The 19386-nt window shown below is 33.4% G+C and overlaps 1 protein-coding gene across 1 annotated transcript in view; it reads left to right on the forward strand.

Moving 5' to 3' along the window:
- The window catches only part of LOC149080634 (tachykinin-like peptides receptor 86C), a 169930-nt gene extending 153339 nt beyond the window's left edge, over nucleotides 1-16591 (forward strand). Inside the window, exons 4-6 of the mRNA XM_089239788.1 lie at nucleotides 7639-7789; nucleotides 8959-9161; nucleotides 15508-16591. Coding sequence (XP_089095914.1) covers nucleotides 7639-7789; nucleotides 8959-9161; nucleotides 15508-15778 — 625 coding nt within the window. The 3' untranslated portion in view covers nucleotides 15779-16591. The remainder of the gene's footprint in view (nucleotides 1-7638; nucleotides 7790-8958; nucleotides 9162-15507) is intronic.
- Nucleotides 16592-19386: the final 2795 nt, after the last annotated feature.

Genomic DNA, 19386 nt, shown 5'->3' on the forward strand with positions numbered 1-19386 from the left:
CTTGAGAAAAGAGCAGCTTTCAAAAACTAAACAAGCGTTAACAGCTTTCCTAGAAAATAAAGAAATTATTTCTCTCTTTTTTATTGTTTGTCTCGTATGTGTTTTATCAGTTTTTAAGTTGAATGTCACTATCACCAGACGAAGATTCCGATACAACTTGAGAGCATAATATTGAAAACGATTTAGTTGAAAATTAAATTTTCTTCTCGTTCTTCTCTCTCACTATATTCAGCAATATATGACATTATAAATATAATGTCCTACCAGAAACAAATGTTCAAATTTCATTTTACTGTTATATTGCACTGTATTTGGAAAATATAAAGGAAATACTTTTTTTTCATGTTCAGACATAAGAATTTTTTTTGGTCCACTTCCAGAAAAACCATAAATATACATACCTGGGCTGGATAAATTCTAGGCGCCAGGTCGCCGTGACGACTTAAAAAATTGGTATTGGCGTCTAAAATTTTCTTTGTGTGATTACTAAATTGCAAGCTGAGAGCAGCACAAAACGTTCGGAATTGATAGCAGCATATCTGCAAACATGAAATATGGTTGCTCTATGCCCGGAAAAAATCAAAAGAAACATAATTTTGGACCTTTTTCTTGAGGTAAAAAATTTCTTTCTGGTTCCTAGATTTTTTTCCGATTTGTCCAGCCCTGGCGTATACATAAAACCTGGTAAAGAGTGACCACATGTACAATCTCATCACCTGGCTCATGTCGACATAATGTAGTGCTCTTCTGCAGTGATTCCCAATATCGGTGCTAAGGAGCACTTAGGGCTCTCGTACACTCCCCTACACAGAGGATGGGGTATGTCCTCTCGATGGCTACGCCAAAGAAATAAAATAAAACAATGCATTCAGTAAATAAGTTTGTAAGAAAAGAGGCCAAAAAGTGGCGCCCCCATAAAAATTGATTCCAAAGAGAAGTTTTGGAGTCACTTCTCTACTGGGTATGTATAACTACACTTATAGACATATTCAATCAACAGTAATAAATTTACTTAGTTCATGATATACAGGGTGCATAGGTAACAGGACGTATGACATTTTACTGGTGAACCCGTAGATCCTAGACAAATACATCCAATTAGAAAAAGTATCCAAATAACGTGTAGTACTCAGATATGTCCTTCATGCTGCAAGGGGTTGTGTATAGGTATTAAAATAAAAATGTTAACTATTTATACGAACACCCTGTGCTCAAAATCCCAATTAGAAAGTTATTTTTGAGTTTCAAAGTGTAGTTGTTTTTCATAAAATATTTTTTATTTTAGCCATTATCATAATAATTTAAGTGGAAATATTCTTGTGCGTATGTGTATGTAATTTCGGGTATCGGAATATGCATTGAACGTACTTTTTATCACCTGGTATGTAGAAAACTGGTCATATTCGCGAAGGGCCGTAACTATGATTTTGCCGCCCGGGGCAAACATGATTTTGCCTCTCCCGCAACTTTAAAATTCCACAATTCCATTATCGTTTTCTTTGTTTCCACCTAAATTTTGCAACCCGGGGCAGTTGCTTCCCCTGCCACCCCCCCCCCCTAGTTCCAGTCCTGTATTCGCGTAAAAATACTTTCACACCAGCTGCATGGTGTTTGTTAGACTTTCAATCAACTTTTTTTCTGTGAAGTGTGAAATGGTTTGACTTATAAGTTGAAATTATTTAATGTAAAAAATTTCAAGTATGATATTCTTTGTAGAGGATAAAAAAGTGTAATAAAATAAAGGAAAAAGGAGAATAAATAACTTATAAATTTTAGATGATGGAACAGATGGTATATTAATACTTCATGTTTTAAAGCATTTGAAAAGAAGTTTTAGAGTTTCAAATCTAGATGCTTGCCGATGTTTTCTAATGTTATTTATCTTTTATTCATCCTAACATCATCATCATATGATTCCTTAAAAGATCACATAGGTCTATTAGCCTCAGAAAAATACCAGGCAAAGCGAAGTATTTTTTTTTAACTGCACCATCATAAAAAATGAACTGAATACTTGAAGAAATTTCTTATTTCTTGAGATTTTAGAAAATCAAAAAAAAAACCGGTGAAAAAGCATCATCATGAGTACCGTCATTGATTCCCTTGGATATGAATCTTTTGCAGAGAACAGAAAGTATGTCTGTTCATTGCGAAACCATTCTGCAACAATAAAACAAACAATTTTGGGCTTTATTTCTGCAACTCTGAAACGTAAGCGTATCTCCATAGTTTAAGAATATGATTTATTTCTTACAGCTACGTATTTTTTAATCCATAATAGAATAGCACAAATAAAAATACTAAATATCTAAATAAAATAATTCTTCAAAATGTCTGCAACTATGACCTTGCGAAAATGTTTGCCTCAAAATATACCAGGTCTAGAATATCTTAATATACTTGTGGTTATGAAAAAGAGTCAAATGCTAATAGGTTATTAAAATTTGCGTCAAAAACACATTTACATTGCATCTCCTTAATTTTGTTTTATGGATAGAGGTGATCTTTGGCTGCTTAATGACCATTTCATGCATCCAGAGGTAAGACCAGACTAATTTCAAACGGCTGTGCTTTTTTACGCTTCTCTCTCTCTCTCTCTCTCTCTCTCTCTCTCTCTCTCTCTCTCTCTTAGCTCTCGTGTGCAGAAAATAATGACCGTGGTGCGACAAAAATGATAAAATTGTGCACTGGTCATATGTAGTTTATATAGTACTTGTAGAGTCAGCATGTTGAATCAAGTATTCAAGCCAGAAGCGATTGGCAAACGTTTAGACTTATAATTTTTTAAAATGAAAAAATAAATCTTTTCGAGAGCTACACCATCTGCATCTTTATCTGCTAAAGAATTAAGGCCTTTTTCATACTATCTCACATCGAAAATGACAATATTTTCCTGGGAATGTTTTTAATGGCTATGTACTCTGCTTTTCAAACTTGAAAAGAAAAGGTTGGGATTGAAAAAAGTGCATTGACCCTCACACAAAATATGGAAGTCACACGAAATTTTAGCCCGAAGCAGCTACAAAATTCTTTCAACGTTGCCATAAATATGCTCTTGACGATGAGTTTTTGTGAGACAAATAAAGAGAAATGTGCAAGTTTGCATTACAAAGCACACAAAAGATAGAGCTCCTCAAAAAGATTTCCAGGAGGGTATTCTTTCAGAAAAGAGGTCTAAGAATCTTTCACGAGACTTTGACGTCTTGCCTTCGGTGTCTTCGAAAGTCTGTATTCCTTCAGAGGATAATTTTGCGGAACTATTAATTTCGTTTACAATGTGGTGCCCAGTGACACTTGTTTGCTCAAAAAGTTGAATGTTTGGATTAATCCCGGTTTTTTGTTTATCCAGCGCTCCATCTTCTCTATTCACTCTGACCGTTCCAGCTTCTTATTAAGAAATCTAGAATCCGTACCCATTTCTCTACAAAGAAAATCCTATATGCGATCATGATTTTAACGCATAAGGAACATCTGGGTGAAATAATATATCCTGCTGGATATATATATATATATATATATAACATTTTAAGCTTCAACAAACTGAGGGGGAAATGACGGATGCTCTGCCTAACTTGACTCATTTTTACAGAATTTAGTTTTGGAATGTCAAATAACTCAAAAGCAGCTACTTTAATTGTTTATTTAAAAAATAAGTATATAAAACACCTAAACGTTCTCCAACTCGGTCCCAATTTATTCGTTCAATAGATGTACAATTCGTCTTTTTTTATAAGCTAAGATTTTTCTTAAATATTAACCATTGACGTACAAGAATTTTTTTGTCCCCCTCCCTCCCCATGCATACATTTTACTAGAATATTTTCCCAAACCAGTCCCTCGAATAAATTAAATCACGTGATATGAACACAGGCATTCCACCATAAGAATGAAACGGATGTCAGTTTCTTTAGTTCTTGAAATTCTTTTGTTAAAAATCATGTGTTATTCATTTATCCATCTATTTCAATTCTATTATTCTAAAGAGAACCTTTCATGAAGGAGGACGTATCCTTTTGTTTTAAGGACTTGTTGGAAAGTTGTCTAAACGTTCTATGCGAGTGAATAAAATAATTTTGAATTGATATTTCAACTATTTCTTTTGTATCCAATCCGTCACTAACATAGTACGAGTTTTTTAGTAAAAAACATAGACTTGGTAGACTTGGAGTGTGAGTAGTATTTAAAAAATCACCCGATGCACCAACTTGAGCATTTCGAGTGGATTTTAATGTAAGAAAATCCAAACGGACTTTTCTCTTTCAAATTTACTTTTTCTTTGTATGAATTCAGATATCTCTGAATATCATATACATTCTCTATTACTGCATTTTGAAGATATTAATATAATAATTTACATTTCCTATTGTTTTTGCCTGTTAACTTTTTACATTTTTTCGGGTGATGTGAGTTTTCCATATCTTATAGTAGTGCTGTGGAAATCACAAGGAAATTTTTTCCAGGAATAACGACAATAAATTGCTCCGAAAAATCACATTATTTTGGAAAATGAGTTCGTTGCACTTAATGGTAGTTCCACTAGGTTATAAGGACTTACATAATTGGAAGTACTCCTAGGAAAAGTTGTGGATAATTGTACAATAAGAGCTTTTGTTGAACTCATAAAAGGAAATAGTGTGCAAATGCATGTGGATGTACATTTGAATCTGTGTTCTTTCGTTAAGGTTGTGTCTCGTTTTAAATTGCTAATATCACAGAATGTTTCCCGAGTCTCCCGTTAATTATATTGTGCCAGTGTATTTCGTGGGGTGTTTCTGAAATTTCGGTTTCACAGATAAGTAGTCCATGTACCGCAACTTCCTGCGTATAACAGCGGATTATACGTTAAAACATCTGAATTTTTTTCCTAAAGTTTATTATAAAACACTGCGTGTGTGTGTGTGTTATCCGCAATTATTTTTCCTGAGAAATTTGACTAAAAATAAATATTTTTAAGAACGATTCAAAAATAATTTTTCATATATATTTTCATGCGAGTAGAAGAATCAATGTTTTTTTTTCATTTTGTTTTTTTATTGTTTTTTATAAGAAAACTGAATGAAAACCTCTTCCATTCCTTGATATTTGATTATTGGTGACGAATTTAACAACCAGAAATTTCCACATACGGATTATACGCCACTGTAGATTATGGGATGACATTTTTTCTCAAAGTAAGAAAATTTGCGCATACGGATTACTCACGGGAAATCATGGTGATTAATTTTTCCATCATGTAACATATTTTCATTTCATAGCACGAGTTAATTATTTACTGTTTATACCACACTTATTTGCGTCAATGTCTTTGATTCGATCTGTCTGTATATGTGCATTATTTCATTATTTCTGTCTTAAGGGTCTCATACTTTTTAAAATAGTGAAAAACTATGTTCTAATAGAAATATCATTAAAAATACAATTTTACCAATGATTTATTTAATACATATGTTCTTTTGTATGTGCTATTCTATGTGGGTATAAAGTTTTACATATCGTGAATACATATATTACATATCTTGAGAAAATGAATGCTCCCTCCAGGGAACCCCCGTATGGCGTATTATATTCGCCTTGCCCGGGGTAAGTTACTGATATCTTGAATACTTAATTTTTTGTAAATTTTCGGGAAAAAATGCATTAAAAACAGCTTGCGCGCATGATAAAATAACAAGACATCAATGTAATTGAATAAAAACTGATTAAAAATATAGGAAACTGCTCAGTTCATGGAATGAAACATAAGGTAGAGATTTCATTGACTCGATCTTATTTAAAATTAAATTTTTAATTTCACAAATTTTTAAATTTAAAATTTAATTTAATTAATTTAATTTCCCGCCTGGCAGTCTAGTGGTTAGGGAGCTAGCTTCTGACTGTGCAGGTCTGGGTTCGAACATGGATGTTTACTAACACACCAACAAATTCCCCGGACAGATCGTAAAGATCTATTGGGAATATAGGTAGTGATTACATTATTATTAATTTGATCTTAAATAAGATTGAGTCAATGAAATCTCAATTTTTGGCTTAATTTTATGAACTGAACAGTTTCCTTTATTTTGAATCTTTTTTTTTTTCAATTGCATTAAGGCAATGGTATTTTATCATGCGTGCAAGTTGACACTAGTAGTTGCGACTACTACTACTACTACTACTACAAGTTGAGAACGAGTTCCTCATTGATCCGTATTTTTCCTTTTTACAATTTTTCAGTAACTTATCTTTCGCCTTTTCATAATATATATATACGGGGTGATTATAAAAAAACTATCCCGACAGACGGTGCTTCTCTGATGATTGTTATCAGATAGAGTATATGGTAATTGTTGAAACTACATCTCTGCCTAGTATATGTTTCATCCATTCACTTGTCAGTGATAATTGGAAAGCACTGCGAAATTGGTACCAATTTCATTTGTTAACCCTTTCCCTCCTCTCTGCTTTGAACAACGAAATGACGACTAGTGTTTTCGTTTATTCTTGATAAACTAATGCAAATAAATAGTGATCAGTTCGTTTTTTTAACAATTTTGCGTATTATTTACGTTAAAATGTTCATCATTATATTTCGTTATAATAAAGAATGAATTAAATAATGAAGTGGATCTTCATTACATATTTTATGTTACGTAATTACACTACTTAACAAAAAAAATTTTTTTTTACACATTGCCCAGGAAGTTTTAACGGTTTTAGGGTATTTCGGGGTGATTTTAAACTGGTGTTGGTTTTACCGAACTAGCTCTAGTTTTTGAGATAATCTCAACATTCAACGTAGTCTGCAGCCACTAAGTTTTGCTTGGAATTTTTACTTTTAATTTTTTATTTATTTTCGTATTTTATTCTCTATATTATTACATTTATATTATCATCAGAGATGAGTGGTCTACATGTATCTATCTTGAGAAGGTGGAATTCTTATACTTGGACAACAGCGTATATACTAAGTACTCCGTTTTATTTGCTTGAAAGGCACAAAAAATCTTTGGAAAATGTTAAATGTCATTATATGATTGGATTTTGGTGTTTTATGACTCGGAACCCTATAAGATGATTCTGCACCAAATGCAAGTCAAATATATAGAAATCATGAATCTCGATGATCACGAGAAGAATTGAGCGAGAGAGACGTAGGTTTGTTACTATAGGGGAAAAAACAAAGTGTATGAACCATCACAAAAGAAATAGTGCTTTTAATAAGTTTCGGAATGAGTGTTTCAATCATAGGAAACCTATTACATATGTGATGCCTTATATTATGATGAATGATACAGATATATCTAATGTGGTCCACGGTATACAGCCTTGCACGAATAATTCTAGCAATGTTTTTATCTGTTTCTGATAGTGGAAATCATGTGCATAACAATTTGTACATTAAGAATTTTACAAAATAAAATGTATGGGGGTCTTAAATATTAAAATATAAAAGCAGATATAGAATTGCATCAGTTTTTATTTTCGTTTGTGCGTTGTCTTATCAGCTTTCTCATAATCCGATCACATTCATCATAAATCAGTTTCAAAAAATGAGTTTGTCCCTATTTCAATTTTATTACTGAAAAATATGTATATAATTTATTATTATTAATCAAGATATTTTCAAATGTGAAATTTCTTAACCCTTCTTTCTCTCAGCTATGACATTGTGATTATGCTGACCACATACGTAATACCATTATCTTTGATCGTCGTCACTTATTCCTGGATGGTTCATATCCTTTGGCGAAGCAAAGGTATTGGAGAAGTTACACAAGCACAAAAATCGGCAGTGAAGTCAAAACAACGAGTAAGTTTTTGACTATTCAATTCTTGTAGTCTCATTTTTAGTAACGCAATTAACATAGCATTTTATTTTAACAGAGAGGGACACTTGCCTAAATAAGTTTATAAAAAATTGTTTGTGTTGAAAAAAAAATTTAATTTTCCTGTGAAACTATCTTCTTCAAAATATATTTTTTACGCAAACGATGAAATAGCCGACACTGCTAAAATTACCATTTCCTTTTGTAGTTTACGTAATACTGATAACTGAAATGTTAAAGAAAAATTCTAAGTATAAGCAAAACCATGCGAGATCATTTTTATAGGGTTAGTTTTAATAATGAGGCATATTCTATAAGCCATAGTGTTCAAAATGAATTACTGGATTATGTGCAATGCTATTGAGATACTCCGTTATTACGGTAAGTGAATACAGTATCATTGACAATTACCGTTAATCAAAAATAGCTGGGTGAGTAACTATTTTTTCAGCCGGTGAAGTAGACTGAAACGTTCGTCAACACTATGATATCGTTATGAAGTTTCAACTATTTTAGATGTCACTAAAAATAGTAAGTAATATCCCCACACCGAATCAACGTATTCCAATGTTACATACACCAAAAATTGTCATACACTTGAAGAAAGAAGCACTTTCTCAAGGTTGTTCCTGCATACCAAAAAATTTATATTTTAAAATTTCATCATTTTTCTCCATTCCCATTCTCGGTCATTATTTTTTGTCTGGCAGCTTTTGCGAAAAAGGAATTGCCATAGTCGTTGTATACCAGCACCTCCTAGAGATAGAAGGCCTCTGCACTGATTGCCATAAACGTCATTCAGACTACCTAGCAAGTTTACCACATTTTGAAACACAGCATCCTATTTCGTTTCTTCTTTTATTTTGACGTAGAATCTTCCTGATTGACTCGCAAATACCGCATAGTGATTGGATGTGGGGCATAGAAATCGCCAATTCTGAGCCAGCCCGATCATTTCTCTTCTTCACAACGATTACACTGGCATGAGTAAGGAATTTTTTTCCCCGATTATTCTGAGGGAAAATGGACTACTTACTGATGTCGCAAGCAGAGTACGGAGGCCTTCTATCTCTAGGAAGTGCTGTGTATACCCACATGCATCATTACGACTTCGCTTTCTATGATGATAGTTGGTGCTTCTTTCCTTGTTCAGGTAGCGAGAATGTTGACAGTGGTGGCTATGCTGTTTGCAGTGTGTTGGCTTCCATACCATGTGTATTTCTTGTACGCGCATCATAATCCAGAGGCTATCAACAATCCTCAGGCGTATGTACAACAAGTTTACTTAGCTATCTACTGGCTAGCAATGTCTAACTCGATGTACAATCCTATCGTCTACTATTGGATGAACAACAGGTATTTTTCCCTATTACTTATTTATAGAATTTATATAACTGTATTTACACACACACCCACACACATAACATTATAATATCTTTTTCACGGACAATATTTTTATGGTACTGTAAACACGCATCATTTTCTTAAGCAATAAGAATCACAACCGTTTTAGTATCATCAACTCATATCAACAACTTAGTACTAACGCGAGTTTCCTATCACGTACCAACATTTTTCTTTTCGTTAATATTCAAATTAATGCAATTGTTCTAATTGCTCTTGGTACTATCTAGATAAGCTGTATATTTTTTAAGTTAGTATAAGCAAATACAGGGGTTGGAAAAAATAATATGACCACCTGTGAAATGAGACAAAATCTTTATTAATAGGCTGTTGGCCCTCCTTTTTAATTAATTACAGCTTGTATTCGCCGTGGGATGGACAAATACAAGTCATGCATAACAGTCAGAGATACGTAGCCACTCCTCCTGCAAAAAGGCCACTAAATCAGAACGTGCCTTTGGAGGTGGAAACCTACTGCACATTTTGGCCTGCAAAATACCCCACAAAGGTTCAATTATATTAAGATAAGGGGACCGGGCGGGCCACACGAGGTGTTGCAGTTCATCAAGTTAGTCTCCGACAATTCCAGCAGTGTGAACGGGCGAATTATCTTCTTGGAACACAGGTCGAGAATCAGGGAACAAATATTGCACCATTGGATGAAGATGGTCGGCCAGGGGGGGAATACTGACATAAACTTCTGCATTAACCCGCCCATCCAGGACAACAAGTGGGCCGAGACCACGATGAGACATCGCGCCCCACAGCATCACTGATCCCCCTCCATGCTTAACAGTAGGAAGGAGACAGTCAACATCATAAGCTTGTGCTGGCGTTCTCCAAACGTAAACACGTCCGTTAATCTGGAATAATGTGAACGACGATTCGTCTGACCAGATGACGTTCTTCCATTGTCGTTGTGTACAATTCTTATGTTCGTGACACCATGTTCGTCGTTTCAAGGTAGTGCATGGTGTCACCAATGATTTTGGAATAGTCGCTCGACCTTGTATGTTTGCTGCATGCAGTTCACGGCGGATAGTTTTTGTCGATAGACCTTCCTGTAGATGTGTGTTCATCTCAGATAACATCTGGGATGCTGTTATCTTGTGCTTTCTGGCCACACAATCCGCTTCAAAACCCTTCTGGGTCTATCAGCCATCTTCGACTTTCGGCCACTGTTATGCTTGGTAGATGACGTCTTTCCCTGTTTGCTATAGGCTGTCATTACCATTGACACAGTACTTCTCCCGACACCAACGATGGTGGCCGTTTTCATTACTGTGGCCCCGGCAAGACGGGTTCCAACAATCATGCCTCTTTCGAAATCTGTGAGGTCAGCCATAACAAAGTTTTAACGCCCCAATATACGGGGTGATTATAAAAAAACTATCCCGACATATGGGCCCCTAACTATCATACCATTCACAGAAACTGAATTAAATTTTGGCATAAGATATTTTGAGGTATGCGCTCAAGAATGATATGGAAAACAACAGTGTCACTCTAACAGTTACGGTTACAGTGAGAAAATTTCGGAAATATCAAATGGCAACACCAAGTTTTTTGTTTTGGAATGCGATCTCCATACTGAAAAACACTAAATAGCGTAGGAATGGCACCTGTAGCACGAAAATCCCCGGAGCTAGGAAAGGAAAAAGTAAAAAGGATTTTGCCGTGCACCAGAGCATTAATGTTCGTTTCATTCGTCACACCGTTTCTTCGGCTGAGATCCCAGCCTGATTAGTCCTCCACAAGGTAATGTGGAAAATTTGTGAAACACAATAAAATGCTTTATTTTATGCTGCTTCTCTGTCCTTATTGGTTGTCCTCACTTTTAGCCTATCTACCGCCGGTGATTTTCATGCTACAGTTGCCGTTCGAACGCTATTTAGGGTTTTCCACAATGGAGATCACATTCCAATACAAAAAACTTGGTGTTGCCATTTGATATTTTCGAAATTTTCTCACTGTAACCGTAACTGTTAGAGTGACACTGTTGTTTTCCATATCATTCTTGAGCGCATACATCAAAATACCTTATGCCAAAATTTCATTCAGTTTCTGTGAATGGTATGATAGTTAGGGGCCCATATGTCGGGATAGTTTTTTTATAATCACCCTGTACATCGCATCCGAACGCTATCACTGCTACGACTAGACTGATGTGTGCACATTATCGCCTATTAAGTAGAACTCTTCCGCATTAGAGGGTGGGCGTATGCGACAGCTTCACTCGAGTGTTCTTTTTGCACAGGTGTTCACATTATTTTGTCCAACCTCTGTATAGTGTTGACATTAACTAAGTGTTCTACTGTTGACACTTTTATTTACATATTTGTTCGTTTTAGGCTGAATAACGTTATAATATTATACTGTGTGTATATACAACTTATATCGGTAGTTTTACACAGCCAAGGATTACTAGTTTCAACTACAAATAAATTCTTCGTTTTACTTCATGTTAGTTAAAAAGTTAAAGTTGAAGGCATATTTTTTCAAAGTTGTTCGAGTTGACAATTTTAGATATATTTTTTATAAAAGTTGTATTTAAACTTTCATCATTAAATTTAATCTATATTTCCTCATTTATATGCTTCGCTAACTTTTATCACTCAAACCGCAAATTTATTCATTGCCTCCAGTGAAACCATGAAATTTTGTATCGAGCCTGTGATTACAGTTGCGGAATGGTATAGCTAAAACGTTGTTTTTCCGAACTTATTATAAGATTTTTTCATTTTTATTTTGATATATTACAGGAGAAACAAATGAACAGTCATCTGAATGAATATCGACTATTCAATTTCCACCAATACGTCATTTATTCGGTTAAATCGCTGAATTTCGTTCAAACTCTTTTAAACACAATGTTATTTAAAACAGATCCTCATTTTTCCAATATTCGCTGAATATGCATTTACACGGTTCGACTGATTCCGCTAATTCAATGCAAGGATGAATTTTTCTAGGCTTTATAGCATAAAATATTGACGATTATTTCCATGTCTATATATATATATATATATATATATATACACTATCGAAAAAAAAGTTTCAGGAATTCTTCCATAAATATTCAGTTCATTTCTCACACAATTTAATGCATTCATTTCTTTTTTTTTTTTGGAAAATATATTTTCCTTCGCATGTTTTGGTTCGCTTCCAGAAACCTATCATTGTGTTCCTCTACTGTAACTCGTTTTTGTGTGTTTTATTTAAGAAACTAAAAATGGATGTGCAAAAGCACTATGAATTTTGTTAATGATAATGAAATTTTCATACCACTTTGAATCATAAAAGGAACGAAAAACTTTGTTCTTTAAAAACATTCTGTTGACCTAAATTGAGGCCAACACTGATCTTATTCGATTTCCTTAATTTCACCTTCTATATAAGAACCAAGTATAAAAGTGGGGTTTTGTTTTTTTTAATTTTAATTTTTAGATCGTGTGAAAATAAATTAGTATTTCTATAATTAGTGAAAATAACTGTTACAGTGACACGAAAGCAAATTACAGGAGGTAGCGTGTTATTTGCGAGAAATAAAACCTTACATACACACACGTAATCTCAGAAATAAAATATTCTTAGTGAATCGTTCACGTAGTTATTATGTACTTAAAATGTATATATAAATGCAAACTGTATTTTTTTCAAAAAGATTGTAATTTAATTTCTTTGTTACGAATTAATAATATAACTAGAGTAGCATGCATGAAAATGATATTACAAAATATGTCGATAAAACGATAAAATAACAAAACTAATGATAAAATTTATTATTTCAATGATGTTTTTGGAAATGATTTATCTGTTATTAGAGAACTGTTCCATAAGTTTTTTTTTGTACCGAGAGACTGAAATGCCCTCCGATAGTAAAAGAACAAACTGTTTTTCCGCTTTAGTTTCGCAAAACAAATAATAAGGGCATCAAGTAAAATTTATAGAAACAGTGAATAATAAAATAAATAAATAACACAAGCAACAATAAACTATCAAAGTGTTTTTTAGGAAAAAACGTTGGTACTTAAGCATAAATGTAGAAATATGGGACAATGTTACATACAAATACAAATGGTTACAACAGGAAAATTGCCTAACGAGGTGGATGAAAAGATTATGCTCATAAAAAATATGGATGTCAAATATAACCAAAATACCCAATATAAAAAAGCATATATCACCAGAAAAAATTAATAATATATAATACAGTGTGCGTATTAAGCGAGTTCGTCTCAATGAGGTTCGACTGAATTTCGTTTTTGAGAGCAATTTCCTAAAATAACATATTTATGAGTTGACGAATAGTTCCTCGCTGTCATCATTGCAGAGAACTCGAGGGCGATGCGTAAATGGGCCCGTCTTCATAACTTCGTTTGCGTGCTAATCATATTTCTTGGAATACATCATAAAATTCCCAGAGATTTATTTATATCGTTTTGTATAAGTGAAGGAGTCTCTCGGATCTCGAATTCTAATCAGCTTTTTCATGAGGAACGCTTTAAAATTGACAGAATTCACGGAATGCATAATATTGAATATTGTAGTAAAGAGAAAAATAATTGATTGAAAGCGACTGTGATGAAATCAAAAATACTAAAATCATTTCCCAAAACATCGAGAATCACCTTCGAGTAGTAATGAAATTCTTGAAAACGCTGTGCAAAAAGCACTATTGATATTCATATGACACTGGCATTCTTTATCTCTTTTAAATATTAATGTATAAATTCCATTTCCGGAACTTCACCAAAACATTCTTGTAAAATAAAATATAAAATAATTACGAAAGCACACATATACACACTTGGGTGTGTTATTAATGAGGTCAGAGTTCGTTACCTAATATTTTTTTCACTTCTCCCTCTTCAAACTTTATTTTTCACGCCTCCAAACACTCTAGAAAAATTTCTTGTTGCTCCTGAAGCGTCAAGGTATTGTTTCCAATGAATGGGTAAAAGAAGATACATATTTTACTTTAGGAAACAAATATTTCTGCACTGTTGGAGAAATGGCAATAGAAAATTCATTTGTTATTCTGTGACGGTAGAAAATATTTCTTTAAATTTCGAATGAAAAATGATATTACACCTTTTGAAAAATGGTTTTAATTTTCTTACGCGATTTTGAATATCATGCCTATTTACTATTTACATGCCTAAAAAAATGCTGCCGGTGAATAACTATCATGCGCATTCATTTAGCCGTGCTCAATATTCTTCATTCTGTCACAGAGTACAGAATAGTATAGAATATCACATAGCACCTATGTGAATAGATGATAAATATCTTGTCCTGGCTGTTTTTTCTCTTTTTCTTACAGATATTCAATCATCTTACTTTATACAGGGTGCACAACAAACGGGGGTATGACATTTTACTGGCGAATTGTTGATCCTAGAGGTATGCTTTCAATTAGACAAAGTTTTCAAATAACATGTAGCATTCAGATATGTCATTCATATTGCAAGGGTTTGTATAGTTATTAAAATAAAAAAATTAACTTTTTATAGCGTCCCGTGTGCCTCAAAACCCAATTACAAAGTTGTTGCCCTTCTCTTTTCGACGCCAATAAAAAAATTTCACGTTTCTAAGTTGAATATTCACTGAGATATTCGAATTCGAAAAACGGAGAAAATTTGGGAACAGCGTTAAATATGACTAAAACAGTTTTTCCGCATTTAGAGCAGTTTTTTCTTAACTTTCCTCCATTTTTCGAATTCGAGTATCTCAGTGAATATTGCACTTAGAAATGTGGAACATCAGGAGAGACTTAGCAATAACTTTCTAATTGGGTTTTGAGGCACACGGGACACTATAAAATGTTATTTTTTTTTATTTTAATAACTATACAAACCCTTGCAATATGAATGACATATCTGAGTGCTACATGTTATTTGAAAACTTTGTCTAATTGAAAGTATACCTCTAGGATTAACGGTTCGCCAGTAAAACGTCATACCCCGTTTGTTATGCATCCTGTATATCTATTTCCCAAAAGCACACATAAAATATGAATAAAATGCATATATTTTAATACACAGTCATAAACACCTTCTAAGGTGATGTCTGACATTCGAAACATTTTTAATTGAAATTATATTTCTAAAACTACGGTTTAGGAATGAGCCTTTGGATAACGATAAGAGTGTAGCCTGTGTATAGATATAGAGTGGCCTACGCTTATCCATAGTATGAGATCGTTTTCCATTGAACTCAGTAGAAAGTTGAATAGAGATTCGGATTTTTTCTATAACCTACTTCATTGTGTTTTTATTTATTTTTTTAATCGCAGATTCCGAAGGTACTTTCAGAGAGCTCTTTGCTGCTGCAAGAAAGACACTCATGTTCCATTTCACAGTCGTTCTCGGTTATTAACAGCATTAAGAAGCATGCGAGGTTCGGCTTTTTCCAGCGAATTTTATCAGAAATCGGCTGTAACAGTTCATGCAACAAAACATGGCGTTGAAGCAGCAGCAACGAAAGAAGAATACGTGAATGGGAAACATCAGTCCAATACTTTAAAAGAAGGAGCAGAAGCTCGGGACGCCATCAGTGTGGTGTAAAATTAAAAATCACAAACCTGAAACCAGCTTAAATGGTTTTCTAGTCATGGAGTGAAATAAAGTTTTGCAGTTCTCATTTTTTGGTCAATTTTACGTCTCGATTTCAACAGCAGAAAATTGGTGCCAAGTTTTGCGCATGTACAATAAATATTGAATTTTGTAGTAGTAAAATAATCGAGGAATGTCATGTGTGTCATGTAATACTGTGCGTATATGTTTTTGTGAATTTGTCTTGTTTCTGTTCTTGTATCTACTTATATACGGTTATCGCACAAGGTCAGATTCTTCTGAATGTGAATAGTTCAACTTATTTTTCAAAAAAAGATGGTGAACATTTTGTGTTCACGACTTCATCTAGTGCAGTTAAAACGAACAAAATGTGAAAATGATTGAAGCATGTAACAAAAATTTAACTCAAAGAGAAGAAATTTTTAAATTTTAAAGTGAAGTTTTAAGGATAACTTTTCAGGCCTTAATGTAGCAGCTGTTGCATTTTTATTTCACGTAAATAATATACGTATATATAATAGAGATTTCGTTCTATTCAGGACAGGAAGATATTCAGTTCAACTTCAACTGCTCCGACTTACTTGCCCTCGTTTCGGTTGTTGATTGTGATAAGAGAGAACCCTGCAATTCTGCAACACCAAATAGACTCATTTTATTTCTTATATCATAATAATTATGGGTATTGTGTATTATTGATTGGACGGAACTTTTCAACAAAAGATAGATATACAAATATAATGTAACATATCCGTACTCCATAAGATTTATATCAGTGTTTGATCCATTGCATCCCTCCATATTTGATCTTTTTTATGAATCATGAGAATAAAGTTTTAGAGATTTTTTTTCTTTCATTTTAACCTACAAAAATAAACCTTTTGTACAGAGGTATGAGATTTCGTATAAAGAGGAAATTATCCAGAACTCTTCTATCATATCGCTTCATTATGACATTTCCCCCGTTAAAGTCGTGTCTCTCATTAAAGTATATCTTGATGGGAAAAACTAAATCGAAAGAACTATTGGTATACTATACGAATGAGGGTGAGTGCATGAAGTGATTCCTTTTGTTGGTGTACGTTACGGATTTGCATAACCTGAAGAATATATTTAGTGACTTTTTAAATCCGATCCGGGAAAAGAAACAACGATTCATTGATATTAAACACCTTTTGGGGGAGACCAATTAATTCAGTAAATTTTAAGCAAACTGCTAAAGCAGGAAATGTCAATTATTAGTTTACATCGCATTCCCGAATTTCTCGCCCCAAAACCTATATATGTATCATTGAATTCGTGAAAAAAAATATTTATAAACTCTTTTTGTTATGTGATTTATAATTACCTGAAGTTACGAACGGTATTATCTCTAAGGAACTTCTCTTTTTAAAATCATTTCAATTTTATTGTGCTGTATTAGCAAGCGATTGATTTTACATTCCAAATTGGAACTTATCTAACCTAAGCATATTCTTTGCTATGTGCGTAGCGTAATTATATTTTTTTAATACGTAAATCTTTTTCGTGGAATCGTATCAGATGTCACTACTATGTGAAACTTACATCATCGTAAAGTCAAACCGTATCAAAACGAAAATTAACGCTGTGAATATATCAAGTCAGAAAGTAGATTTCTCTGTATGTGTCTATGAAAATGTAAATATTCAGTATGTTATATATTGATGCTGGTGAAATACTTGTAATTGAAAGACTTTCTTCGTTGTTTTGTTCGCAGTCTTTCCTATCAGTTGACAAACAAGAAAGCCAGTCAATGCTCATATATCTTATTTGATAGCTAAATTGGACGGAAACGCGCTAGCGCGTTTAGAAACGGCCGCTCCACAAACGTTAAAACGGCATTCCTGTTGAAATTTACCGGGAGAAAAAGAACACCATGCATGCAAATATGCAACCTGAGGAGGAAGAAGAAACCGTATGCAAATTTCGCGGTTTATTCTTCTTCCCCAGGGTACATTTGCATGCATGGTGTTTTTTTTCTTTCGATAAATTTCAACCAATGCCGTTTTAACGTTTGCGGAGCGGCCGTTTCGAAACGCAGAGCGCGTTTGCGTTTCATGTTAGACCATGCATTCTTTGATGACAATTGTTTGTATTGGCGTGTACTATTACCTTTTAAAGTTCTTCCCATCTTTTCTGAATCACCATGTATATATAGGCCTATATATATACTTAAAAGGATATATATAGGCCTATATATACTTAAAAGGATATATATAGGCCTATATATATACTTAAAAGGAAATTATTTAAAGAAAAAATGAATAAATACATCTCTGTAAAATATTCCCTGTAATTTCTGTATTCTAGTAACTTTGTATATATTTTTCTCATGCTTCATCTTGCTTATAATCTGAAAGCCCTGTATATATTTTTTTATAGTATTGTATTTCTTCAACATATTTTTTCATTGTCATTTTTTTCGTCCAACATGTTTTTTGAGAAGGCAGGCGTCGGGAACAAGGGTTGGTATTTTTAATGTAATCAGACATAGCCACCCTTCAGAAACGCATACTCTTTTCGAACCACGCATGGGGTTCTCCCTGATGACGACCTACTGCATAGATTCTATTTCACTCTCATAAAATTTCAACTTCTATTCATTTTCTCTTCAAATAATCTCCTTTTAAGTACATTTTTTGAATGAACAAGTGAGCAGCACTAACGTTTTTGTCGTTCGAAAAGTTATTTTTGCTATTTTTTCATTCTATATTTTCATATCTTGATTTTATTTCTACGATATATATATTTTATTTATCATTTCCCAATTTGAGTGGAAACAAATGCTGTTTAATGAACCGCACATTTTTCAACATTTTTCCATTATCGACGGAATATTTTTTCGCATCCGTTGAAAAATATATTATAAATCTTGATTAAAATTGAAAATCATATAAAATTCCGAATATTTTTTATAAAAAAAATTGCTTGTTTGCTACTGAAAAAGTAAAACTTTAAAATATGGAAATTTTTAATTATGCTTTTAGCAAGAATATGGATAGTTGTCTAAAAACATTTTCAACAATTTTAAGTGTTGTTTTTTGTGACGCATGACGTTAGGGACTCTGATTTCATTAAAATTTGCTCAAAATTTGGAAAATATTGAATAATAAATTTTTTTTGTAATGACTGAACACGGCAATGTCCATATCTAATTTTTTTTCACTGACCACTTACGTATCTGGAACCGTTTCAACTGCGTTCGATTATTTATTTCATGCTAAAACAATTGTAGTTGTTAAGAAAACTCTCAAATCCAAAAATTTAATTTTTTTGTACATGTCACTGTATGATCGAATGTATCAGGATCACCCTCCCTCTTTAAGTAGTGGATTCAGGCAAATAACATCGTGGTTCAATTCCAACTAGGTATAAGACGTAGTAAGTGACCAACAACTTCACTACTATCATTGTAGAGGTGAAAGGATAAAACAGAAAACAATGAAAGCTTAACCACTTCGCTTACAATGTATTGGTGAGACGGATGATCTCTATTTGGCGAATAAGCGATATATATGGTAACCTTGTCCTAACCTAACCGCACGTTAGAGAAAGGGAAAGGCGTTGAAGGAAAAAAGTAG

This window comes from Pholcus phalangioides, unplaced genomic scaffold (assembly GCF_987345545.1).
Source record: "Pholcus phalangioides strain wild (caught in Gottingen) unplaced genomic scaffold, Ppha-v1.0 ptg000011l_1, whole genome shotgun sequence".
In the NCBI taxonomy this organism is placed as follows: Eukaryota; Metazoa; Arthropoda; class Arachnida; order Araneae; family Pholcidae; genus Pholcus; species Pholcus phalangioides.